This window comes from Bos indicus x Bos taurus, chromosome 23 (assembly GCF_003369695.1).
Source record: "Bos indicus x Bos taurus breed Angus x Brahman F1 hybrid chromosome 23, Bos_hybrid_MaternalHap_v2.0, whole genome shotgun sequence".
In the NCBI taxonomy this organism is placed as follows: domain Eukaryota; kingdom Metazoa; phylum Chordata; class Mammalia; order Artiodactyla; family Bovidae; genus Bos; species Bos indicus x Bos taurus.
Window position 1 is genome coordinate 18768882 of NC_040098.1, and position 25423 is coordinate 18794304.

General features: G+C 54.3%; 2 protein-coding genes across 4 annotated transcripts; both read left to right on the forward strand.

Annotated features, from left to right (window-relative positions):
- The first annotated feature begins 8427 nt into the window (after window positions 1-8427).
- MYMX (myomixer, myoblast fusion factor) lies at window positions 8428-11953 on the forward strand. 2 transcript variants are annotated; one of them, XM_027525105.1, is made up of 3 exons: window positions 8428-9151; window positions 9588-11553; window positions 11825-11953. In XM_027525105.1, exon 2 carries the CDS (start codon window positions 9646-9648, stop codon window positions 9898-9900), a length of 255 nt encoding a protein of 84 aa, XP_027380906.1. In that variant the 5' UTR covers window positions 8428-9151; window positions 9588-9645; the 3' UTR covers window positions 9901-11553; window positions 11825-11953. The 2 variants fall into 2 exon arrangements, with proteins under 2 accessions (XP_027380906.1, XP_027380907.1); XM_027525106.1 differs by lacking the exon at window positions 8428-9151 and having other exon boundaries at window positions 9175-11553.
- Window positions 11954-13956: 2003 nt separating this feature from the next.
- On the forward strand, window positions 13957-23982 carry SLC29A1 (solute carrier family 29 member 1 (Augustine blood group)). 2 transcript variants are annotated; one of them, XM_027524204.1, is made up of 14 exons: window positions 13957-14155; window positions 16596-16705; window positions 17921-18003; window positions 19869-19950; window positions 20065-20267; window positions 20373-20512; window positions 20737-20871; window positions 20964-21061; window positions 21200-21278; window positions 21704-21801; window positions 22021-22129; window positions 22381-22466; window positions 22846-23045; window positions 23365-23982. In XM_027524204.1, the coding sequence occupies exons 3-14, from the start codon at window positions 17975-17977 to the stop codon at window positions 23474-23476; spliced, it is 1371 nt and encodes a 456-aa protein (XP_027380005.1). In that variant the 5' UTR covers window positions 13957-14155; window positions 16596-16705; window positions 17921-17974; the 3' UTR covers window positions 23477-23982. The 2 variants fall into 2 exon arrangements, with proteins under 2 accessions (XP_027380005.1, XP_027380006.1); XM_027524205.1 differs by lacking the exon at window positions 13957-14155 and adding an exon at window positions 14272-14372.
- Window positions 23983-25423: the final 1441 nt, after the last annotated feature.

A 25423-nucleotide genomic window follows, 5' to 3' on the forward strand; every position in this document is an offset into this window, starting at 1 on the left:
ATTGGGAGAGTGGTGGCTTAGCCACTGGGCCACCAGGGAAGTTCCCTCTGCCACAGTTTTAACCCCCATATTACCAGATTGGCTACAGTAGTATCTGTCAGGCCAGATTGGTATCCCTTCTTCTTTTTCTTCTTCAGATTGACTTGGCTTTTCTTAGCCTCTTTCCTTCCATACAAATTTTACGATTAGCTTACGCAATTCCAGAAAGGAAAAACAAAAAACAAAAAAACCCCCAACAGTCCTGCGTTAATTGGAATCCTGTTGAATTCCAGATTCATTTTTGGGAGAAGCAACATCTTTCTAACACGATATCTTCCTGACCATCACCTTGTCATATCCGTCCATGTACAAGGGCTTCTATTTTGATCCTTATGTAAAAATCTGTGTTTGGGGATTTCTCTGGTAGCCCAGTGGTTAAGGCTCCAAGCTCCCAAGGCAGGGGACCTGTGTTCGATCCCTGGTCCAGAAACTAGATCTCACATCCTGCAGTGAAGATCAAAGATCCTATCTGCCGCAACTAAGACTCCGCACAGTCACATAAGTAAATAAATAAATATATTTTTAAACGTGGTTGTTTTCTCCATGAGGGTCTTGTTCCATCTTTGTTAGATTGGTTCCCAGGGCCTGTGGGGTTTATGGCTGGCTTTCCCCCACCCCCCAGCCCCACATCACTATGCCAGGTGCCTCCTTCCTTACCCGTTTGGTCCACGCCCTCCCCGCCCAGGTCCAGGGAGCAGCTGTCTACTCCAACAGCTGACTGTGAGACATTGCCGAGTGCACAGGGCTCCCACCTCCCACCTCTGGGCCTGTCAGCTGAGTCTGGGGAGAGGCACAGCTGTTTCGGCAGGGACAATGAGTTGCATTCTATACAGGCTCCTCTCTAAGCCTCCCTCCCCCAGTCTGGAGCAACTGTTCTTGTGGGTAGGGAAGGGCCCCACCTGTCAGCTCTAGCTACTCTTTCGGGCAACATCCAACACCCTGATCCCTTTTCTTCATGTCTTCCACCCACCCTACCCCACCCCTTCCCACCCCACATGCAGAATCTAGCTCCCTGAATAGGGATCAAAACTGTGCTCCCTACACTGGCAGCAAAGACTCTTAACCTCCAGGGAAAGTCCCTTCTGAATGTCCTATGAGCCTGTCTCTCGTGTGTGTCTTATGGGCTGATTGCCTGTTTATGGCTCTGTCATTGCCTGAAACTGGTGGGCAGAGGGAAGGTGGTCTTGGAAACAGATCATCCGTCTCTCACCTTGGAGGACTGGCTGTTCCCACAGCATTCTCTCAGTTGTCACCACGTTCAGGTCTCAAATCCTCACAGTGGCCCCAGTTAGGTAGATTAGCGATTACTGTCGCAGGCAGAGAGGCGCTGTGACGAGTGATGAGGCTGGGACTCTACCCCTTCCCAGTGACACGTCCTACACTCGGCTGGCCTCCACACCTGCTCCTGGCACCCGCTCCCCTCGGCACTCGCTGCCCTCGGTGAGGCCTCTCTGGCCTCTTTTCAGCATCCTTGCTTGGGGGTTGACATCGCTGTCAATGGCCCACCGGCTACAGCCCAGGGCTGACTCCCCCCAGGGATGATGACCCTGGAACATGGCAGAACCAGAATCCAGGCCTCCATGGCTTCTTCAAGTGATAACTGAGCCCCAGCACCCCCTGTCAGTGGCTATTCATGGGTGTCAGGGTGCCTCGTACGAGGCCTTCAAGGAGCAACCTGTCGGGCAGGCCGTAGACACAGGATGTCCTGGGAGGGACAATGCAAAATGATGGAAGAAAGGACGTTCTTTTTTTTTTTTAATTGCAGTATAGTTGATTTACAGTGTGTGTTGATTTCTGCTGTACAGCAAAGTGATTCAGTTATACATATATATATTCTTTTTCCTATTATTTTCCATTAATATTTATCACAGGATGTTGAATATAGCTCCCTGTGCTATACAGTAGGGCCCTGTTGTTTATTCATCTTATATATAACAGTTTGTATCTACAAATCCCCAACTCCCAATCAGGCAGGAAAATGTTATTTATTGAACGCCTTCTAAAAGCCAAGCTCTGGATATCTCCCATCTCTTGATCCTGCCTGAGGCAGATTACATGATGATTACCACTGTAGGGAGGAGGACCGCCAAGCAGCACAGCGGCAAGAAGTCGCTCACACCCCCAGTTGGCCTCGCGCAGTATGCTTGGTCATCCAGAGCAGCACTGAGAAGGCCCCAGAGCCGGAGGGTGAATCCAGATTGGAGTGACCATCGGAAGCACTCTTCACGGGTCTGTCTGGGTCCTCGCAGAATGACTGGCAGGGTGGTACAAGGCTCTGAAGCCCTAGATGGAGACAGCAGACAGGGGTGGGAGGAGCAGAAGGCCCAGTGCTTCTAGGTCTCGTGAGAACCCGTCAGCTCTATTCCCAGCTCTCACCACTGAAATGGTTTGCCCATGTCCTTGTTGGTCATGCTGTTGATTCTTGATGTGTGTGTCCTGTGTCCTCAGCACCGCATACATGCTTGCTGTTGACATGAACGGCCCAATTAAATGATGTCTATGTGGGCTTCCCTGGTGGCTCAGTGGTAAAGAATCTGCCTGCCAATATAGGCGATGTGAGTTCGATCCCTGGTCCAGGAAGATCCCACATGCCTTGGAGCAACTAAGCCCGTGCACTACAACTGTGGAGTCTGTGCTCTGCAGCCTGTGCTCTAGAACCCGGGAACCTCAACTGCTGAAGCCCGTGCACCCTAAAGACTGTGCTCAGCAACAAGAGAAGCTACTGAAATGAGAAGACCGCACACTGGGACGAGAAAGTAGCCCCCGCTCATCATAACGGAGAAAAGCCCATGCAGCAACTAAAACCCGGCACAGCCAGTAGATAAATACATAAATAAAGAAAATTATATAAAAAAATGATGTCTATGTATGAGGGGAGGGGTCTCCAGGACATTTCTGAGAAGCCTGTAGATCGGGGAAAACCACTGAAAGAACCTCAGGGGTCATTTATGACTCAGCCTACAGGCCTTAACTTCACAAGTTGGCACCCAAATACATCATTTTTTTAAATTGACTTTGAGAAACAGGAATTTGGGCCAGTTTCCTTCCCTGCCAGCAGAGGACTGGGGGCAGAGGTCAGAGCCATGCATGCAGGATCCATTACACAAAGCTAAATCAGTAATTAGAAGGAACTGTTTCCTGGCAGCTCTGTTGCCAGAAGGGATGGTTATCTTTCCAGGAAAGGCTGAGGAAATCCTTTTCTGCCTTGGGGAAGGCCACTTGGTGGGATTAATCCCAGGTGAAAGTGGGAAGGAGGTGAAGTGAGTTAATCCCAAGAGGGGGTGAGGGGTAGAGAATGAACTAAAGCCAGATCCAGGCGCTGGACACAGCTGCGGCCCTTCCTCCCCCTCCCTTCCCAATCCCCTCTGGGGTTTCCCATTGTTACTGGAGACAACATCCTGTTTCTTTACCTGTCTCACTGTCCCAGGCCACTGGAGCCCCTCACTGTCTGCTGGGGACAGGGAAGGGATGGAGGTCCAGCCCCAGGCCCAGGATCCAAGGATCTCACTGTTGGATGTTTGGTGACTGTTTTCTGTGGGAGAATTAGAGTCTAAACTGTTACTAGTTCCTTAGCCCAACAGCTCTTCTTTGTTCCTACATCTTCACATTTCCCAATCACGAACTCTTGAGTCAACATTTTACTTAAAAAGACAAGGACACGGGGGCTTGTCCACGGTTTCAGAGGATCTCACATCTGTGTACACTGAGTTGGGAGGGATGGATCGTGACTTACCCAAGGTCACAGCAATTGTAGATCTGGGTCAGTGCGTGCTGGGACCTCTAAGGTTCCCTGGAGATTACATACTTTGGCAGATCCCAGAGGGAACCTACTTCCCCTCCCCTGGGCTCACCGAGGTCAGTTCCTCCCCTGAGTGGCTCTTTCCAGCTGACTGTGGCCCGCAGGGGTTCTGCACACATCCTAGAAGTGTGTTCAGATTCACAGAGCTCTGGGGCTCAACAGCACAGGCTCTGCAGCAAGCAGGCCTGGATTTGGAGCCCTTGACAGAATATATACTTATTTATTCTTACAAGAAATATTTATTGCTGAGCACTGGGAACAGAGCAGCAGACAAAACAGACATAAGTCCCTACTCTCATGGAGTTTACATTCTAGTTTACATTCTAGGACATAGACAGCAAGATGAGAAAGGAGGACATACAGTTTGTCAGAAGGATTTGCTGAGGAGGTCAATAAAGCAAAAGAGAGGATGGCGAGAAGGCAGGATGGAGTGGAGTGAATGTCCTGTTAAACAGAGTGGATGCATAACCTTTGAACCAAGATTTAAAGGAGGTGAGCAATGGAACCATATGGATGCCTGAAGATAGTGCCTTGTAGGCAGGAGCAATGGTAGGTGCAAAGGCCCTGAGGCAAAAACATGTCTGGCACAGTTAGGGAGCAGCAGGAAGCCAGTATGGCTGCCACAGAGAGAGAGGCAAGGACTAGAACCTGGAAGCCAGGGCCTGGGAGGTCACAGGTAAAGCCTTTGGCTTTAATTCTTAATGAAAAGGGAGTCATTGGGCAGTTTCAGCAGAAAAAGGACAGGATCTAACTCATGTTTTAGAAAGATCACCCTGGTCACTGTATGGAAAAGAGAAACAAGAACACCAGTTAGAAGGCTATTATAATAATTCAAGTGAAAGATGACAAACAGAGCCCTCAGGATTTACTACTGTGGGTAGTGAACTGCGATAAGAAGACAGAAGTCAAGGATAACTTTCAGGATTTTGGTCAGAGTAAACAGAAAGAGGTAGTTGCCTCTTACAGATATGGGAAAGGCTGGAGGAGAGGCAGGTTTTGGTGGGGTGACCAGGCCATTTATCCGCTGTGTGATCTGGGGTAACCTCTCTAAATGTCAGTTTCCTTATCTGTACAAAGGTCATAATAGTCATTTCCCTGAAGAGCAATGGTGAAAATTGAGTGAGATCATGAACTCCTTGCCTGCTCCTTGGAAGAAAAGCAATGACAAGCCTAGACAGCATATTAAAAAGCAGAGATATTACTTTGCCTACAAGGGCCCGTATAGTCAAAGCTATGGTTTTTCCAGCCATCGGAAATGAGAGCAGGATATGAGATGAATGGATATGATCAGATCAGTCATTCAGTCGTGTCTGACTCTTTGCGACCCCATGAATCGCAGCACGCCAGGCCTCCCTGTCCATCACCAACTCCCGGAGTTCACCCAGACTCATGTCCATCGAGTCAGTGATGCCATCCAGCCATCTCATCCTCTGTCGTCCCCTTCTCCTCCTGCCCCCAATCCCTCCCAGCATCAGAGTCTTCTCCAATGAGTCAACTCTTCGCATGAGGTGGCCAAAGTACTGGAGTTTCAGCTTTAGCATCATTCCTTCCAAAGAAATCCCAGGGCTGATCTCCTTCAGAATGGACTGGTTGGATCTCCTTGCAGTCCAAGGGACTCTCAAGAGTCTTCTCCAACACCACAGTTCAAAAGCATCAATTCTTCGGTGCTCAACCTTCTTCACAGTCCCACTCTCACATCCATACATGACCACAGGAAAAACCATAGCCTTGACTAGACGAACCTTTGTTGGCAAAGTAATGTCTCTGCTTTTGAATATGCTATCTAGGTTGGTCATAACTTTCCTTCCAAGGAGTAAGCGTCTTTTAATTTCATGGCTGCAGTCACCATCTGTAGTGATTTTGGAGCCCAGAAAAATAAAGTCTGACACTGTTTCCACTGTTTCCCCATCTATTTCCCATAAAGTGATGGGACCGGATGCCATGATCTTCGTTTTCTGAATGTTGAGCTTTAAGCCAACTTTTTCACTCTCCACTTTCCCTTTCATCAAGAGGCTTTTTAGTTCCTCTTCACTTTCTGCCATAAGGGTGGTGTCATCTGCATATCTGAGGTTATTGATATTTCTTCCGGCAATCTTGATTCCAACTTGTGTTTCTTCCAGTCCAGCGTTTCTCATGATGTACTCTGCATATAAGTTAAATAAACAGGGTGACAATATAGAGCCTTGACGTACTCCTTTTCCTATTTGGAACCAGTCTGTTATTCCATGTCCAGTTCTAACTGTTGCTTCCTGACCTGTATATAGGTTTCTCAAGAGGCATATCAGGTGGTCTGGTATTCCCATCTCTTTCAGAATTTTCCACAGTTCATTGTGATCCACACAGTCAAAGGCTTTGGCATAGTCAATAAAGCAGAAATAGATGCTTTTCTGGAACTCTCTTGCTTTTTCCATGATCCAGCAGATGTTGGCAATTTGATCTCTGGTTCCTCTGCCTTTTCTAAAACCAGCTTGAACATCAGCAAATTCACAGTTCACATATTGCTGAAGCCTGGCGTGGAGAATTTTGAGCATTACTTTACTAGCGTGTGAGATGAGTGCAATTGTGTGGTAGTTTGAGCATTCTTTGACACTGCCTTTCTTTGGGATTGGAATGAAAACTGACCTTTTCCAGTCCTGTGGCCACTGCTGAGTTTTCCAAATTTGCTGGCATATTGAGTGCAGCACTTTCACAGCATCATCTTTCAGGATTTGGAATAGCTCAACTGGAATTCCATCACCTCCACTAGCTTTGTCCGTAGTGATGCTTTCTAAGGCCCACTTGCCTTCACATTCCAGGATGTCTGGCTCTAGGTCAGTGATCACACCATCGTGATTATCTGGGTTGTGAAGATCTTTTTTGTACAGTTCTTCTGTGTATTCTTGCCATCTCTTCTTAATATCTTCTGCTTCTGTTAGGTCCATACCACTTCTGTCCTTTATCGAGCCCGTCTTTGCATGAAATGTTCCTTTGGTATCTCTGATTTTCTTGAAGAGATCCCTAGTCTTTCCCATTCTGTTGTTTTCCTCTATTTCTTTGCATTGATCACTGAAGAAGACTTTCTTATCTCTTCTTGCTATTCTTTGGAACTCTGCATTCAGATGTTTATATCTTTCCTTTTCTCCTTTGCTTTTCACTTCTCTTCTTTTCACAGCTATTTGTAAGGCCTCCCCAGACAGCCATTTTGCTTTTTTGCATTTCTTTTCCATGGGGATGGTCTTGATCCCTGTCTCCTGTACAATGTCTCGAACCTCATTCCATAGTTCATCAGGCACTCTATCTATCAGATCTAGGTCCTTAAATCTATTTCTCACTTCCACTGTATAATCATAAGGGATTTGATTTAGGTCATACCTGAATGGTCTAGTGGTTTTCCCTACTTTCTTCAATTTAAGTCTGAATTTGGCAATAAGGAGTTCATGGTCTGAGCCACAGTCAGCTCCTGGTCTTGTTTTTGCTGATTGTATAGAGCTTCTCCATCTTTGGCTGCAAAGAATATAATCAATCTGATTTCAGTGTTGACCATCCGGTGATGTCCATGTATAGAGTCTTCTCTTGTGTTGTTGGAAGAGGGTGTTTGTTATGACCAGTGCATTTTCTTGGCAAAACATATGAGAGCAGGACAACAAAAAAGGCTGAGCACCGAAGAATTGATGCCTTTGAACTGTGGTGCTGGAGAAATCTCTTGAGAGTCCCTTGGACAGTAAGATCAAACCAATCAATCCTAAAGGAAATCAATCCTGAATATTCATTGGAAGGACTGATGCTGAAGCTCTAATACCTTGGCCACGTAATGTGAAAAGCCAACTCAGTGGAAAAGACCCTGATAATGGCAAAAAGTTGAGGGTGGAGGAGAAAGGGGCAACAGAAGATGAGATGGTTGAATGGCATCACCAACTCAATGGACATGACTTTGAGCAGACTCCAGGAGATGGTGAAGGACAGGGAAGCCTGGTGTGCTGCAGTCCATAGGGTCACAAAGAGTCAGATACAACTGAGTGACTGAAAAACAACAAAATGAACTCACAGGCATGACACACACACGTACTCAATACATGTCCCAACCGTAGTCCAGGGAAGACACTGACCAGCACAACTCCTCTGGAACGGACAGGAAGGGACAGGAAGGAAAGGAAGACCACATTTATACATCTGTACTCTAGCTGCCCCCCACTCCCTGCTTCCTCTGGGTAGAAGGAGGATAGACCTTATTGACAAAACTGAAAGTTTTCTTTCTTCAAGGTTGTTGATGGTGGAGACGTGGAGATCATGGTGATGCTAAAGGTGGGTGGTGACAGGTTGATAAATGATCATATTCCCATGTCCTTATTCTACAAAATACTTTCATGGCCATTATCGCATCTGAGTCCATCAAGGCAGAAATTATACCAATTTTAGGAAATAGAAGAATGAGGTATTTATCTTATGTACTATTTAAAAAATTTTTTTATTTTATATTGGAGTATAGTTGATTAAGAATATTGTCTAGTTTTGGTTGTACAGCAAAGTGTATACCTAAATATATATATACATATACATATACAAAAAATTCTTTTTCAAATTTTTTCCCATTTAGGTTATTATGGAGCATTGAGCAGAGTTTCCTGTGCTATACAGCGGGTGGTTGTTGGCTATCTATTTCAAATATAGCAATGTGCACGTCAGTATGAGGTATTTAAAAACAGAATAAAACAAATCTGGACCGTCTCTACCTGGCTATCTCATGGAACTCCATTTAATCTTCCAGAGAAAAATGTGGAGAGGGTCCTGACATGGGTATGCCTCTTCCCATCCCTGAGTGGGAGTTCCACCCAGCTGTGTCCAGCTATGATATGGACTCTGACCCTACTTCTCCACTCCCCAGGAGACAGCCCACAATGCCTGCCCCCATCCTATTCTCTGTCTGGGCCGCTCTGAGTATGCCCGGTGTGTGGGTTGCAGCCTTACTACTTCTGAGGTTTGGGTCGGTGGGTCTCATACATTGTCCCATTCCAGTTATTCCTCCCAATTATTGAGGTAACAGATAAGGAGCCTGGAACCTAGAAGAATCACTGTGCCTCAGATCACACCATTAGAAAGTGCAGTCTGGGTTTAGACTCTGAGGTCTGCATCCGGTAGGAGAAATTACTGCATCTCTTCTTCCAGCCCAGCTGCCCCCTCCCTTCACTTACCAGATACCAGAACACAGCTGTCTCTCCCTAAGCTGTTCTGGGTGGGGCTGAGCTGGGTGGGGCAGCCCTGTGTAGTGTTCAGTGAAGATGTGGCCCCTATAGGCAAATTCAGCCAGACGTTGATGCAGAGCAGCAGTTCTGACTGGTGAGAGCTGCTGCCCATGGGTGGGGGTGGGGAACTGGGAGGGTAGGAAGTGTCAGGTCTGGTTGGATCAAGGTCCCTGAAAAGAGAACTTAGAATCGTCTAGGAAAGAATTCCTGCTGGATTGAGGGAGAGGGGTTAGGGAATGCCAGGTGACTGAGGGTGTGCAGGAGAGGGTGACTGACGGAAGGGAGGATTCCAGGGACAGTAGGAGCCCCAGAGGCTGGGAATGGCAAGCTGGAGGTCCCAGCGCGGGCTTCACTCTTGCCTTGACTCCATCTCCATCCGTGCTGTGATGAGACTCCTCCGGCCCCAGCCATCCTTCCCAGAGAAAGGGCTTCCAGAAAGCTAAAACGACCCATGAACTGAGATCTGGGGGCTGGCGGGTGTAAACTGAAGCAGGAGTCTACTCCTGCCCACCTCCTTGTGTCTTTGCCAGGTGAGAAGGGAGCAGAAAGGAGAGCCTGGAGTCTGGATCGCCTTGCAAGTTGCCAGCCATGCCCGCTCCTCTGCTTCCGCTGCTTCTCCGCACGCTGTTGGCCCGCCTGCTGCTGCCCGCTGCCCGCCTGGCCCGCCAGCACCTCCTGCCCCTGCTGCGCCGGCTGGCCCGCCGCCTGGGCTCCCAGGATTTGCGAGAGGCTTTGCTGGGCTGTCTGTTGTTCGTCCTCAGTCAGAGACGCCCGCCGGACGCCGGGGAGGCTTCCAGAGTGGCCCGCCTGGAGAGGAGGGAGAGGCTAGCCTCCCAAAAATGAGCCCATGAATCCTGGTAGCAGCTGTGCCCCCTGAAATGCTTTATTTCGGAGTAAGACAGTCCTGGCTCCATCACTGACTGCAGCCTGCCCAGTGGGCAGAAGACGTGGTGGGGGACTGAGCATGAGAGGGGTCCAGCTAGGACATGCCCCCCACCTCCCAGCAGAAAGGATTGGAGGGATGCTCTGTTTCCAGAAAACAGATCACCGTCCCTCCCTCCCAGCATTCTTCCCAAGACCTGCTCTAATCACCTCTGGCCTCTGGTGGGAGGGGTACTGACACTCCTCCACTACTCACACCCCCAGGCAAATGGAGAGAGGAGGTCCTTGAGGGACAATGCTTAACCCTGGGACAATGGACAATTCGGCTAATCCAGACTGTCTCTGGTTTGAGATTTCCCAAATAATAAGAACTTGGTTCCCTACTAGGGAGTTAGTCCTGCCCCCAAAGCCCAGTATGCAATAGGGGCTCAATAAATATTTGTTGCCTTTAATAGGATGCCTTTGACAGTCCTGTCACACTCCTGCACTGCAGGACAGTCGAAACTGTCCAGAGACGGGTGGGGGAACACCTCAAGCCTTCCTTTTGCTACCTCTGTCATTGTCCCTCTCAGTCCCAATGCCCTGGAAGCTGTTTCTCTTTCTAACTTGAATGTCTCACACTGGGAGTCAGCAGTCTTGGGTCTTGCTGGGAGCTCAGGGTAAGGAGGTTAATGTCCTCCGGAGAGTGTGAACACTCTTCTTAGCTAGTGGTGTGGGAAGAGGGAGATTTGTTTTCGGAGGGACCCTGTGGGCAGCAACCCGCTCCCCCTCAGAAGCGGACTAGAGATGCATACCCCTGAGGGGTACTCTGCCCAGGATGGGATCTAGGGGGCACAGGGTAATCTGAGGAATTCACCTCTTCATTTCTCTTCTCCAGTGGGAGGCCCCTCGGGGATCTCAAACAAGAATTGTCAGAGGCATTTTGCAAACCTGCCTCCAGATACTTTGCTTACTATTCTCCTGCAACATTTCCCCCTCCTACCCGCCTCCACCCAGCCCTGGGCTTCCGGCTCAAGGCGGTAAAGTGAGGACCACAGGCGACAAGCCCCTTGCAGGACCCTCATCCTGTCTGCACACCCCATTAGAAGGCTGGCCTGGGGGGAAGACTCCAGATCAGAGCTGTGGGCCCCCAAGCCGGCCCCGCGGGGCTTTCCGCCAGGCCCCGCTTCCCTACACCCGGACACCATCTGCTTCCTCCAGGGGTCATCAAAAGCCAGTGCACGTGCTCGCACCCCCCACCCCCCGCCGCCCACTCAGAAAGGTGGCCTGGGGGAGGAGCGGGATGAAGGGGATTCGAACCCCTGGTCCCTTCCAAGGCCCCGGGCGCCTTATTTATTCAGCCCGCTCCAGGCTTCTCCTCCCGCTGGCCTCCCGGAGAGTTCCTCTCTTGGGAGTCTGCAACCGTGCGCGGGGCGGACGCCGGGGTAGTGCGTTGCAGCCCCTTCCCCGCCCGGTGGCACAGACGGGTCAGACCCGGAGTGGTCTGCAGTTTCCGGCCATGGCGAGGACACCAGTCCCGCATGGAGGAGGCCAAACGGGAACCAGGGGCCAACTGGCCCGGGAACTTCCGTTCCCGATCCCTGACACCGGAGGCCCCCTGGGAAGTCCCAGCAGGTGCGCGGGACAGCAAAGGCGGGCAGCAGAGGCGGGCAGCGGCGAGGGGGGCGGGGCAGCGGTGAGGGGCGGGGCCTGCTATTTCCCCGGCGGGCGGGGCGGGGCGGGGCGGGGCGGGGCGGGGCGGAGAACGGAGTGGGCAGGGCTATCGTGGTGCGGGGGTGGGGGGTTGGAAATCAACGGAGTTTGCATCTGCGGTTTCTGGCGGAGGTCATTTCCCCGGACTTTTCAGGTCGTGGTGAGATAACTGCCCTCCCCTAATCACTTGCAGATGTGTCCAGGGTCAGAGAATTCGGAGCAAAGGATGAGGCAGATGTTTGAGATATGAAGCTGGAAAACCAAGTTCAGTCTTCTTGAACCCTGACTCCCTTACACACCCAGTAAGGAAGGTGAGGGACTTGAGGTATCTTACTGAAAGGGCTTGATTCTGTCTTCATCTTGGCTGATATTTTGTTCGTCATGGATTTTTGTTTCTTGCATTCACTTTGATTTTTTAAAAAAAATATTGTATTAAAACATTATCCGGATTCTGGAATATTTGGGCTCCCCCTTAAATATTGCATCTCAGACAAGTTGCCTCTTTGGCCTCTCTCTGGCCCCAGCCCTGCCACAAGGCCATGGAGATAGACTCACAAACACAACTGAGAACATACAGTCATGAGACACATTGACGACAAAGTGCAGAGCCAAGCAAACACACAGCAAACACAGATGGAGGCAGGGCTAGGAAGAGATAGGACTGTGTGTGTGAGGTGATGAGGCACCCTTGGGGCCTGGAAGGGGGAGGAGGGAGTCACAGGTCACAGCCTCACAGAGGTGCGGGATCGGGTGGGGGTGGGGGTGCAGCTGGATCAGCGCTTCACACCCTACTCCTGTACCCAGGACCTGAGGGACCCAAAAGATTGGGCAGTGAATGACAAGCACTGGCCTGGTGGGCACAGGCCACTGTGAATTGGGCTCCGAGGTTGTCCAGAAGAGGGCCCTGGCCCTCAGCAACCATCCCTGCATAGAGAGGTGGTGCTGGAGGGGTGTGGGTGCTGGCTGGGGGCCCAGGCAAGGAGAGTGCCAGACAGGCTTCTGTCCAGCAATAACAGCCCTGCCTGTTGACATCTACTAGCAGGCTAGGCTTCAGCGGGGGTGGGGAGGAGAACCAGCCTTCCCCTGTCTGGTCTGGGACCCTCACCACTTCCTCCTAATCTCTTTCCGCTTACAGCCCCCTTTGCACACAACTGCAGCCACTGGCCACCAGCCTGGCTATTGATGCCGGATCCATTTGGCCACTAAAGCCTGCCACCCCCACAGGCTCAGAGACGGGAAATGAGGATGCGGAGAGAGACAGGGGCCAAGAAAAAGGGGAGAGGAGGGCCCGGAGAGGTAGAGAGAGGCTGGACAAACACAGGGTAGGAATGCAGTGGGGGAGACCCAGACATAAAGCTGCCCTCAAGATGTGGGGCAGTGCCTAGAAAAACACTACTCATACCCCTCTTCCTGCCCTCTGTTGGTTAAGGCCAGGGGATGATTGTGTGTCATGTCTCTGTGGGTCCCTGAGCCAGTAGGCTGGCAACAGCTGTTCCGAGTATCTTGGGTTGAATCCACCGATCAGTCCTAAGAAGAAAAATTACCCTTTGCCTCAAAGCCCAGTCTGTTCACTGGAGAGAGAGTGTGACTCTCCCTTATCCCTATGATGTTAGTACTGCTAATGGTTAATTAGTGTCTGTGACTTTCTCCAGGGTAAAGGCCCCTTGGGTAATTGGGTTCAGGGAGTGGGACTGGACTGGATTTTCTGTCCTCAGCATCTCTCTAGCCTTTCGATTGTCCCCCTGTACTGAAGGCTGCTGCAGGAGCAGTGATTCCCCTGTCCCCCCAAATTTACTGACCAACCAAAAAGGAGGGAATCCTTCCTCCTTCCTTGCAGGTACAAGAAGGACCAATCATCCCTCAGCGTGCCCACCCCCTTCCTCCTCAGATTGGGAAGATGTGGGGCTCAGCAAGGCTTCCCTCCCTGAGTATCAAGATTACAGGATTCACTCAGGATGTAAGGCTTTTCCCGTTCCCAGAAGTGCCTTAGCTTTTCCAAAGTTCTGGATTTAGAAAGGGTGAATCATGAGAGGGCTACAGTAGGGCTGCCACCCCACCCCCAACATTCTCCTCCACCCCTACACACATATCTCTCTAAAGTGTGAGCGGATCTGTAAGTGTTAGAGGTGGGAAAACCCTGGTCACACATCATACTGATTCGGTCAGAGGGATGCCCCGGCATGGGGACTGAGAGGATAGTTCCAAACGAAGAAAGTGGCACTGAAAAGGGAAGGGGGCGCCGGAAGGAAAAAGGTGCGGTGTGAGAGTGGTGTATGTAGGAGGCAGCTTCGCGAGCCATAACGGAACATTTGAGACGGTGTTTGGACCGGCGGTGGTGGGGGTGGGGGGCTCCGGATCTGCCTGAGCAGGATTGTCGCTGGGAGAGTCCCGAGACGGCCGTGTAGGAGTTTGTGTAACCCCAGCGAGGAGACCAGGGATACACTCCGTGATGGGGCAGCGTTTGGCGGGGCAGGGCCCCCAGAAGGCCAGTCTATAGAAATAGTACAAAGTGTGGACCAGTCAGGTACGGGGTCTCGGGTTTGGGGGTTCCTCGTGGCTCTGGGCTGACGTGCGGGGGGCGGGGAGGGGGCGGGGCCGCGGCGTGCGCGGGGGAGCGGACGTGGGCGGGGGCGCGCCGGGGCGGGGCAAGCGGAGGGCGGGTTTGAATGTGCTCGCGCGGGCGCGGGAAGCTGCCCGGGAGAGCGCGCAGACCTCCACGCGGGAGGACTCCTTCCCAGCAGGTGCTGCCCGGGAGGTGGAAGGGGATCGGGAAACGGCGCGGGGGCCCGGGGGTCGCCGGGGCGGAAGGCGCGCCGCTTTTGCCTGCTGCCACTCGGGCAGGGAGGCTGGGCCTGGCAGCTGCGCCGCCGAGACTGGGGGATGCTGGGTGGGGCCCCCGTGCGGAGCCGCGCGGCACGTGGCGCGCCGGGGCCGGGCGTAGGGTTACTGTGCGGGGACCTGGACCCCAGCAGGCGGGGAAGACTTGGCTACCGGGCCTGAAACTGCCTGTCGCCGAGCTGACCTCCCCAAGGGGCAGGCGAGTTGAAGGTTAATCTCGATCAATCTTGTCGTTGGTACCGGGAGTGGTCGCACCGTTAACTGCGCTGGGTGCGGGGAATGGCCAGGAGAGCACGCGGAATAGAGGTGGAGGCGCTGCCTCTTTAACACCCGGCCTCTTATTGGCTGAACCCTTGTACCTGGCCTCCCTCCCTCCTTTCCTGGACGCGTCCTCGTTTATTCCCAGAGAGAACACCTTTGCTTCACCTAAAAGGACATCCCAGGTTTTCTTCCCAGGGGAAAGCTGTGGCGGATGAAGGCTGCTCCCACCCCTGCCCCTCACCCCTGTTCGGGCCACTCCTTTGCCCATTCCTCTCGGTCACGGTCAACTCCAGATCCTCTTGCCTTGCTTTTCTGTCTGTGTGAGCTCTCTTTGCCAGGATGTGTGTGTAATGGGGTGGGGGAGCGCCTTACACCCGACACAAGTCAGACTGGAGATGACCTGACCCCCACCTTATTTTTTAACCCCTTAGTTGGAGTAGAGTTACTCCACCTCCCAGTATATGAGGCTGGCTGGGAAGCTGCCTTTAAACCTCCCTCCCTTCTCCTGAAGGAGCCTAGAGTAAACTTGACATTGAGTTTTGAATTCCGACTCACTCGATTACTAGCTCTGTTGCCTTAGGCAAATGATTCAACCATTCTGAACTTCAGCTGTCCTCATCTGTTCAATGGAGACAATCTATATATTTTATGGTGGTTGTGAAGGCAGCCAAGGGCCAGAGAGGGTATCTGTAGGTGGTGGGTGCCCCATATGGGATCCATGGAAGTGGTGAATTTGATGCTACCACAGAGATGTCTCTAGAAGCTGGCGTGGGTGAGAGGTGTTGGGGGCCAGGGAGCCAGGGAGGTGCCCGGTTTGGTGGCTGCTATCAGGGCCCCATCTGGGCAGGCCAGGGCATGGCTGGAGGGAAACCAGATGTTCTGAACTGGTATCAAATCCCTGATTGGGCCAAGGCAGACAAAAGCCAAAGGGGTGACTGATCTTCAGGATGTGGGCAGGAGGAGTGGGCTGCCCCTGGAGTTGAGTTGTGCTTAGGGCTGGGGTTGGGGACAGCAGAGAGTAGGGGTGTAGCTGACGGGGGTGGGGGGATGGGGCGGTGAAGAGGAGGGCCAGAGGGCAGAAAGGAATACTCCTCAGCCTAAAACAGATTTTCTGAGAAAGAGGAGATACTCTGTCCGCCACCCCAGTCTCCACCTGTGTTGAAACTGTACCTGCTCTTTACTGCCTGGAATCTTGCCTGTGGGTAGAGAACAGGGTTGGCCGAAGTGAGAAGCTGGGGTTTCCTTCCTTCTACCTAATAGAAAACATGAGTCTCTCACCTCCTCTGCCCACCTCGCAGAGTAGAGCCCTTTCACCGCCCCCACCCCCATCCTTCTAGAAAACGTAAAAACTGTCGTTCACCAGTCTCCCAAGTGCCTAGAACATTGCCTGGCTGGCATGCAGGGGTCCTAGGTAAATATCTGCGGAAAGGAAGGAAGAGTGAAAGAAGCCGTCTGCCTCCTTCTGGGGTGTCTGGGTCTGCCTCTGCCCTCCCTGTGCTATCATCGTCCAGGTGTGGTTGGGGGAGGAGGGGAGGAAGGCCTTTGGAGAGGCTGGAGTTGACGCAGGGAGGGGTGGAGAGGAATTTTGGGGAGGAGCAGAAAGGCCTGTCCAGGTCCTTTCTCAGAGTCCCCAGGGCTGTCCATCTCAGGCTGGGGCTGGAGTACTGGCTGCACCTGGGAGTTGACCCACCCCCTCAGCTCTCCTGCTGAGACGCTGGTGGGAGGTGAGGGCTGGGTTTTATCTCCCTGGCTGTGATAGTTGAGAAGGCTTCTCAGAATGGAGGTGCTGCGTCCCCCGGCAGGACCTGGGGGGTTCTCTCCCAATACGCCCGCTGCTGCAATTTTCACTCTGGACCCTTATTCAGAAGGAGCCCATGGACAAGACCTGCCGCCTGCCTCTGAGCTAGGACCACCTCCCACAGACTGCCTGGGCCCCCTCTGCCCCGACCCTTCTGCTGGCAAGTCTGGGCATCTGGTGAGTGCTGGTCCAGGTGGGCAAGGAAGCCAGTCCTCACCCAGAACGGCAGAGCTGGCTCCAGAGCTCGCACCAGAGCTGGCACGTGGGGGACAGGCCCGCCCACCCCTGCCTGGCTTTCCATGCCATCCAAGGGAAAGCTGGTTCCTCTCCTAGTTCCAGGGGGCCACGCTCCCCCTGCCCCCCCACCCCCCACCCCTCCTGAGCGGGGAGCAGGGAAGGGGTACGAAGTGAGGAGGCTGGGGACTGGGCAGGCCCGCGCTCCCATCCCTCCATCTTGCCTCCAACTTTGCTCTCAGAAAGGGGAAGAAGCCAGGGGCCTGGGAATGAGTCAGAGAGAAACCCAGTGGGGGTGGGGAGGGGGAGATGGGATGTCCCCAGGGGTCAAGGAAGCGGCTGTGTCCCCAAGCGCATCCTAAAGTGTTTTCCTGGAAAATGGGCCAGGAACCAGGAAGCCCCTGAGCATTGGCTGGAAAGGATGGTTAAGGTGCCACCCACAGAGAGGCTGGCATCTAGGGTGCCTGCAGGGGGGACAGGCTCTCCAGAGCCCGCACTAGCCATGAGCCCAAGGGCTCCTCGGGAAAGCCCAGAGAGATCAGAGGGAGAGCCCCAGGGAGGGAGGCTGCCCTGGGAGGGAGGCAGGCGGGCAGGCCGGCCTCTCTGGCTGGCCTGGTCATCACGCCTGAGGCTGCTGCTACTGCAGCAGATCTGTTTGTTTTGCGTCCTCCTCCCGCCCTCCCTCTTCTCCCTTATCTCTTTACTGTTTCCCTCCTCTTTCCCCACTTCCGTCGTTGTCACTGTCCCTGACCCCTCTTATCCTCTCATGACCCCCCTCATGCCTTTGCCTGTTTTTTCCCCTCCCTCTCAGCCATACTTCCTCCTCCTCCTCCTTGCCTGCTCTCTACCCGCCCCTGTTTCCCTGCTCACAGACAGCCTCGGCTGCTGGATAAAAATAGCGGAGGCAGTGGCCAAGCCAGGCCGGGAGCCAGGTAGCGTCTCAGCAGGCAGGGGGGCTCAGCAGGACCGGCCCAAGGGGGTCAAAAGGAGCAGCCTTGAGAGGCAGGGGCAGGAGTGGGGCCTTCGGGACCCTACAGCCTGCCCGCTCTGTCTGCCCGGCCCTCTTCACCCACCTGCCTGCCCACCCCCACCAAGTGTCTGAAGAGGCCTGTAGGGAAGCAGGGCCACGACAGGGCCTCACACTGCTTCTGCCCCCAGCAAGCACCGGAGGGAGGAAGCTGTCAGCCAGGCATAACCAAGACCGCCGTCACCATGACAACCAGTCACCAGCCTCAGGACAGGTACCAGGGAGGGAGACCTGGGCTGCGGATCCAGGGGAGTGGGAATGGGTCTTCAGGGGGGACTGGGTGCTGTATCCTTTGGAATTTGGGATTGCCACTGACGATGAGCCTTCCAGTCAGGTAGCTACGAGTCACGTTTGCATCAGGGGGTCCTGCTTGTCGTGGCTGGGTGCTGAGAGCAGTGTCTCCAGGGAGGCCCAAGGCGGTGGTGGCGGCCCCTCCCTGGCCTGTCAGAGTTCCCAGTGTTGTTCTTCGGCAGCTTCCGGCTCCTCCGGCCAGCACCGTGGGGAGACATTTGGCAGCACCCCTCATTCCCAGGCTGGCCAGCCAACGGAGCTGGCCTCGACCTCAGATGACTTTGGCCCGCCCTGGTCCTCGCTCTGACCTCCCTCTCACTTCCCCACCTCCGGAGCCTAGGACTTCCCTCCAGTTAGACCCACAGCTGTGGCCATGCGTGTGTGTTCTGGGGGAAGAGACCGTAGCTGGATTCAAGCTCTTCCAGGAGTCTAGACCCCAAGAAAGTTGATGAAGCCTTGCCTGGTGCCCAAAACATCTTTCCATCGCAGTCCCACAGCCCCATCCCCTGCTCATCCCAGCCCTCTGTGCCGAAGACCACTTCTGGCGGTGGGATCTTAGGCACTTAGCTTTCTCTCTCTGGAACCGCCTCCCACTTGTGAAGCAGAGGTGAGGTTTATTTGTATGGGAGGGAATTTAAGGAGACATAGTAAGTACAGGCCCTAGGGGTTGTTTGGTTGGATCCCTCCTGGTGTCCTCCGTTCCCAGGCTGCCTGCCACCCCATCCTAGCACCCCCGTTCTGGTGGCAGTCCTCTGTGAACCCCTCTGCCTTCTCCAGTGGCCCCACACTGGGTCCCTATCCTGTGGGACCTTGGCTGAGAGTTGCTCCTTTATTTGGGCCTCTGAATCCAGGCCTCACCTCTCTTCCTCAGGGTGGGGACTATAGGAGGGAGGTGGGAGGGGGCTGCAGTTGTCAGGACTCAGACCTGCCACCCAGGCCCCCACCCTGTGGGGCCAGGCCCCGCTGTCTGACCTGACCAGTCTCCTCATTGCCCTGGGCTTGTCCCTGCCAGCTCTGTGAAGACAGCAGTGTGGACAGTGGGGAAAGTATGGCAGACACATTTGGGGACCACAGGGCTGCCTGGGAGAAGCTGTCCCATCCCAGACAGGCCCCGAGGTGTAGGGCTTGGGGCAAGTGAGTGTCCTGACCCAAGCTGGGAGGCTCTTATTTACAGTCTGGAGCCAAGATGACGTTTCATGGCCCATCCCTCCCGGCCTCCTATGTGGTGCAGCCTACAAAGCTGGTTCTGTCTGGGCCAGGAAAAAACAGCTCCCTCGCTTCTCAGCTGTCCCAAGACACCCGCATCCCTGTCCTCTTAGATCCAGAATGGTCTGGGAGTTTCCTGACCTCAGATTCCTCTTTGGAAAGCCACACAGCCCTGCCCAGACAGTGTAATCACTTCCAGCCTGCCCAGCGGGGGTAGAAGACTTGTGTTTTGCTTTCTCACTCACCCGCCCACCCCCCCACCCCCCAGCCTTTAGCAAGATTTCCAAAACCACCTGCGGATGTGTGGGTCACATCGGTCCCCAAGCCTGCAGAGTCCCCCGAGTCTTTGGGACTGAGAGCCGAGATCCTTCTGGCCATGCCCTTCGGTCCTTTGTCCCTGGTCCCTCTCCCTCTTGGGACTCATCTGTGCCCTCTCCCCATCCCAGGCCACCTCCTCCTCTGTATGTTTTGTGCCCTGGGACAGCTGGAGAGATGGAAGGGGGTGGGGCTGCCCCAGGTTTGATTTGGGAAGGAAGGTGGGATGGTGGGTCACCTGGCCCCACTTTCCTCCCCCATCCCCAGGTACAAAGCCGTCTGGCTTATCTTCTTCATACTGGGTCTGGGGACGCTGCTGCCCTGGAATTTCTTCATGACAGCCACTAAGGTGAGATGTGGGAATGGGCTCCCAGGGGCTCATCCACGGGGCATTTAGGGCCTGGGTACGCGCTTGCAGGCACAGGGCGAAAGGTGCCAGCACTCCTCTCTGCAACCCTCACAGTATTTCACAAACCGCCTGGACATGTCCCAGAATATGTCCTTGGGCCCTGCTGAAGTAAGCAAGGACATCCAGGCCTCAGCCAGCCCCCTGGCACCCTCGCCAGAGCGGACTCATCTCAGCACCATCTTCAACAACGTCATGACCTTATGTGCCATGGTGCCCCTGCTGATCTTCACCTGCCTCAACTCCTTCCTGCATCAGAGGTGAGCCCCCAGGCCCCCACCCTGACCCCCTCAGTGCCTCCTGCCCTCCCTGGGCTGGGCCCCCAGCTTCACCACCCATCTCTGCCACCGCCTCCTCTCCGACAGGATCCCCCAGTCTGTGCGGATCCTGGGCGGCCTGGTAGCCATCCTGTTGGTGTTCCTGATCACTGCCATCCTGGTGAAGGTGCCCCTACACGCGCTGTCCTTCTTCGTCATCACCATGCTCAAGATCATGCTCATTAACTGTAAGCGGGGCTGGGTGGGGACCTGGGCAGAAGTCCCACGGTTGGTCAGAGAGGAATCTTTTCCTCCCTCTGGGTGGTGAGGATTCAAGAGCCTGAGCAGGGTTAGGAGTGGGAAGAAAAGGGCTGCTCAGCGTCAGGACTTACTGGGAGTCAAGCAGGAATTGCCAAGACCCCATGACCCACCCGGCTACCCTCTCCCTTCTGCTGTCCACCCTGTTGCACAGCTTTCGGCGCCATCCTGCAGGGCAGTCTGTTTGGCCTGGCCGGCCTCCTGCCCGCCAGCTACACAGCCCCCATCATGAGTGGCCAGGGCCTGGCAGGCTTCTTCGCCTCCGTGGCCATGATCTGCGCCATCGCCAGTAAGTCCTGCTATCTGTCTGCCTGTCGCCCTGGTGGTTGCGGGGAGGAGGGGACGGGGCCGGCCTCTGATCACTGACACCCTCCGCCCCAGGTGGCTCCGAGCTGTCGGAAAGTGCCTTCGGCTATTTTATCACAGCCTGTGGAGTTATCATTTTGACCATCATCTGTTATCTGGGCCTGCCACGGCTGGTGAGCACTCGAACCCCAGGTTTGGAGTTCTTGGCGGGGAGAGAGGGGGTCCAGGGCTCCAGACCAAGGGGACGAAACCTGTGGGAGGGAGAAGCTCTGGAGATTCTGCTTCTGAATCCACCTTCCTTCCCTTGATAGGAATTCTACCGCTATTACCGGCAGCTCAAGCTCGAAGGGCCCGGGGAGCAGGAGACCAAGCTGGACCTCATTAGTAAAGGTCCGAAGAACCTGAGGAAGCTGGGGTGGAGGGTGGCTGCTCAGCAGAGGGGCAGCATGAGCTGGGGGCAAGAATGAGCCTCCTGCAGTGATGCCAGAGGGATGGGGGGGGTAACACCAGTAATCGAGGGCTGGGCTAGAGAAGCTGGGGGAGATCCTGGGAGGCCTTGAATGCAACTGGGAAGCAATTATGGATTTCTGGGCAGGGCGTGACCTGACCTGAGACTCCTGGGAGCGGTCCTGACCCAGAGGACTTGGGCAGTGGGGGTTGGAGGCCATCTGGGCTAAGTCTTGGGTGGAGCTGTGCACTGGTTTAGGGGGGTGTCCACCCTCAGCTGACCCCAGCCCTTTTGGGGATTGTGTCATTTCCTGTTGCTCTGTTTCTCCTACATCTTGAAGACTCTCTCACCACCTGTCACCCCCCAGGAGAGGAATCAAAAGCAGGCCAAGAGGAGACCGGATTCTCAGCCCCCAGCTCTCAGCCCGCCAAGGAAAGCCACTCTGTCCGCGCTATCCTCAAAAGTGTATGTGGGGCTGGGGCATCCTGCCTTCTACCCCTCCCTTTCTTCCCTTTTTTTCTGATCCTTTCCCACCCCATGCCCGTCCCCTCCCTTTCTGACTGGAGACTGGTCACTTTCCTGGACTTTCCTGCATGTATGTGTGTGGGCATGTGTGTGTATTGGGGAATCTTGATTCTTTAAACAAGCACCATGAAGACACAGACCAGGGTCCCTTTCCTCCAGATCTTAGTCCCGGCTTTCTCCGTCTGCTTCGTCTTCACCATCACCATTGGGATATTTCCTGCTGTGACAGCTGAGGTCGAGTCCACCATCGCGGGCACCAGCGCCTGGAGTGAGGAAACCACGGGTTCCCAGGATGGGGAAGGACAGGGGCTTGGGAGCAAGGCTAGGAGCCTGGGAGAGGGGAGCCTAGGCTATCGCCTCTGAAGCCAGGCTCTGCTGGCCCACTCACCCTTCCTCGGCCTGGAAGCATCTTCTCCGTTTCACAGCTGGGAAACCAAAGTCCCAGTGAGAGTCAGGGTTGCTAGATCCTGCCTTTCTTGGACCCACTAACCCTCTCCTAATCTACTCTTTGTCTTCCAGAGGCCTACTTCATTCCCGTGTCCTGTTTCTTGACTTTCAATGTCTTTGACTGGCTGGGCCGGAGCCTCACAGCCATCACTATGTGGGTAAGTGAAGGAGGGTCACCAAGCCCCTGTGAGACGGGAGTCCAGACTGAGACACCCAGGGAGGGAACCAAGAAAGTATGGTGGAAAGGGGACCATGCTTTTTTTAAAAACTGAGACATAATCTATGTATAGTAAGGTGTACAAGTTGTAGAGGTACAGTTTAATGACTACACACACATAAACATACACACACCCCTGATGACCACCACCCAGGTCACGCTGTAGCACATGGCCAGAGGCTCTATCTACCATGGCCACTCCCGATCAGTACCCTACAAGGGTAACTAGGCTTGGAGGTTTCAATTCAGATCCTGAGGGCCTCCGAATGGAGCCCCGGGGGCCGGCCCAGCCTGACTGCGGCATGGCCTGGTCCCCGCAGCCTGGGAAGGACAGCTACTGGCTGCCGAGTCTGGTACTGGCCCGACTGGCCTTCGTGCCCCTGCTGCTGCTGTGTAACGTCCAGCCCCGCCGCAACCTGCCGGTGGTCTTTGAGCACGACTCCTGGTTCATCATCTTCATGGCTGCCTTCGCCTTCTCCAATGGCTACCTTGCCAGTCTCTGCATGTGCTTTGGGCCCAAGTGAGTGGGGAGTATGGTGGCCTCGGGCAGGGTCTAGTGCTCCAGCTGGGGACCCTCAGCAGAGGGAGAGTGGGCGGAAGGAGATTCCTGATCGCGGAGCTCAGGATTTCCAGGCTAAGAGAGGAGCCCACTGACCCTCGGGGCCCAGGTAGTGGGAGGGGAGGAGGGGATCCCAGAGAAAGATAGAGACAGCCTCAGTACACATCCCCTCACCAAGAAGGAGAGGAAGACAAGTGGGCCAGCAAAATGAGATGCTCTGGGTTGGGCAGGGGACTGGCGTCAGGGACGTCCTAAGGTCGGCTCGCCCTCCCTCCTTTAGGAAAGTGAAGCCGGCTGAGGCGGAGACAGCTGGAGCCATCATGGCCTTCTTTCTGTCTCTGGGCCTGGCGCTGGGGGCCGTCTTCTCCTTCCTGTTCCGGGCAATCGTGTGACCGCGGATGGATGGCAGGATGGCACCGGCTGCCTGTTCCTGCCTTCCCCTTTGGGGGTGGGCAGGGGTCCTCTGGAGGTTTTCTTGTCTAGCCATCTTCTGCTTGCTCATGGCCTGTGCTGGGCCTGGCATCCAGGCCCCGAGGAGAGAGCCTCTGTGGATGGACATGGGGACACTGTGGGCTGGAGGGTCAGAGCCAAGGGAGGGGATGCAGTCTCTTGGCCCTGACCAGTGCCTGCCCAGGCAGGGGTTCCTAGGCTCAGAGAGTGAGTTGTGTGTCTTGTCTGTCTGCCTGTACCAAGGGTGGCCGGGGGCCAGGACTGCTTGTTCTGAAGTCTGGTCTGGTATTTCCGCAGCCTCCTCCTCCCCGTGTGCCTCTCCCCCCACCTCTCCGTGTTCCTACCCATCATGAACCCTGTACATTTGCCATTTTACTGCCTTTTTTATACTCAAACCAGGTGCCTTCAAAGGCTGATTAAATAAACTTTTTTTTTTTTCCTCCCTGGCTCCCTGTGTCCTCCAGCCATGGCTTCACGCCCTGGAGAGGCTAGAGGGATGGCAGCCTGAGTCTGGGGGGATGAGCATGACCCAGATGGGCCTTGGCCAGCACTGGGCCTGGGTCCAAGGCATTAGGGATGGGGTGGGTCCTCTTTAGTCTCAGAGGCACTACAGTGCCTCCTGCTGGGGCCACAGAAGAGAGACAGGCCTGGAGCCAGGACTCCCAGACTGTTGGCTGAGATGGAGAAAGGCTATTTCCTTTTGCCATTTCATTCCTCCTTTCGGGAGGCCTGGGGGTGGAGACAGTGCGCCATCTTTCTTTTGTCTTCAGAGTCACCCCCTCCACTCTGTCCTCACCCCACAGCCTGAGGAGGGAGCTGTCTAAAAGCAGCCAGCTCCACCTCCCCACCCCCACCCCACCAGCAGGAAGAGGCTGTAGCCGGAGGGTTCTGCCCTGCCTGGCACTAGGCCCTGACACCTAAGTCAAGGCAGGCTTCATGGCGAACAAGGGGCCTGTGTGTCCTTGTTGAAGCTGGGCCCCTTTCTCTTCCCAGACTCTGGCCTAGGGAGGTGTGCAGTGGCTCAGGAATGAGAGAGGCCTCGGTGGAGGGGGCCATACCACTGGAGTCCCCCTTCTCAGAAAGAGCTCTTCCTGATAGGAAGTGAAACCAGAGCTCTGGGCGCTGAGCTGACACTGACCCCCCCACCACCACCACCGTTCCCCCACGCCCCCACTTGTGTCAGGGCTTTATTTCTGACAGTTTAATTTAATTGAAGGCTTCAGGCTTCATTAAGGGTTGTTGGCACATTTTTAAGGGTCTTTGATTAGCTCTGAAGTCCTAACAGGAGAGTTAAGTATTATCATATGGGGAACTGGAGTCCACAGATATACCCCAGAGTACACGTCAAACCAGGACACAATCTGAGGCGGGTGGGAAACAAACTGTTCCTTTCATATCAGTTTCAAAAGCAAGGGGTGCCCTGAGTCTTCACTCATCCCTGCAGAGCCCTTTGGTCACAAGGCTGAGAGAAAACCGCACCCTTTCTCTGCTCCCTCTCCTCAACAGACCCATGGTACCCACACCGGACAGTCCTGCTGGGTTCCCTCCTCAGCACCACAGCCCTTCAGGGACCCTGTGCTTCTTCCCTGGGCCCCTTCCTGCCTCTTGCCTGGCCTTTCAGGACTCCAGCCAGGTCTACTGCGGCCATCACACATGCAGCTGCAGAATAATCTGAAAAGAACATGGAGTCACAGGCTGGTCTCTCCTGGAGCACGCCAGGCATTTCCTGATCTTCCTCTACCACCAGCAGCCGCATTTCCAGTTCCTTCCCCCTCTGCACCTTTTGTAACTGTGGCTTATGCTCTTATCTTACTCCAGCTGCCAGTCATGTTTTTCAAGTTCAGGTCCACATCCTACGTTTTCACTCTTAAGCTCCCAGAGATACTCAG

Coding starts and splice junctions, on each gene's coding strand:
- MYMX (XM_027525105.1), top strand. CDS start 9,646: ATGCCCGCTCCTCTGCTTCCGCTGCTTCTCCGCACGCTGTTGGCCCGC.
- SLC29A1 (XM_027524204.1), top strand. CDS start 17,975: ATGACAACCAGTCACCAGCCTCAGGACAG. Junction 20,268..20,372: donor AACTCCTTCCTGCATCAGAG/GTGAGCCCCCAG, acceptor CCTCTCCGACAG/GATCCCCCAGTCTGTGCGGA. Junction 20,513..20,736: donor CAAGATCATGCTCATTAACT/GTAAGCGGGGCT, acceptor CCTGTTGCACAG/CTTTCGGCGCCATCCTGCAG.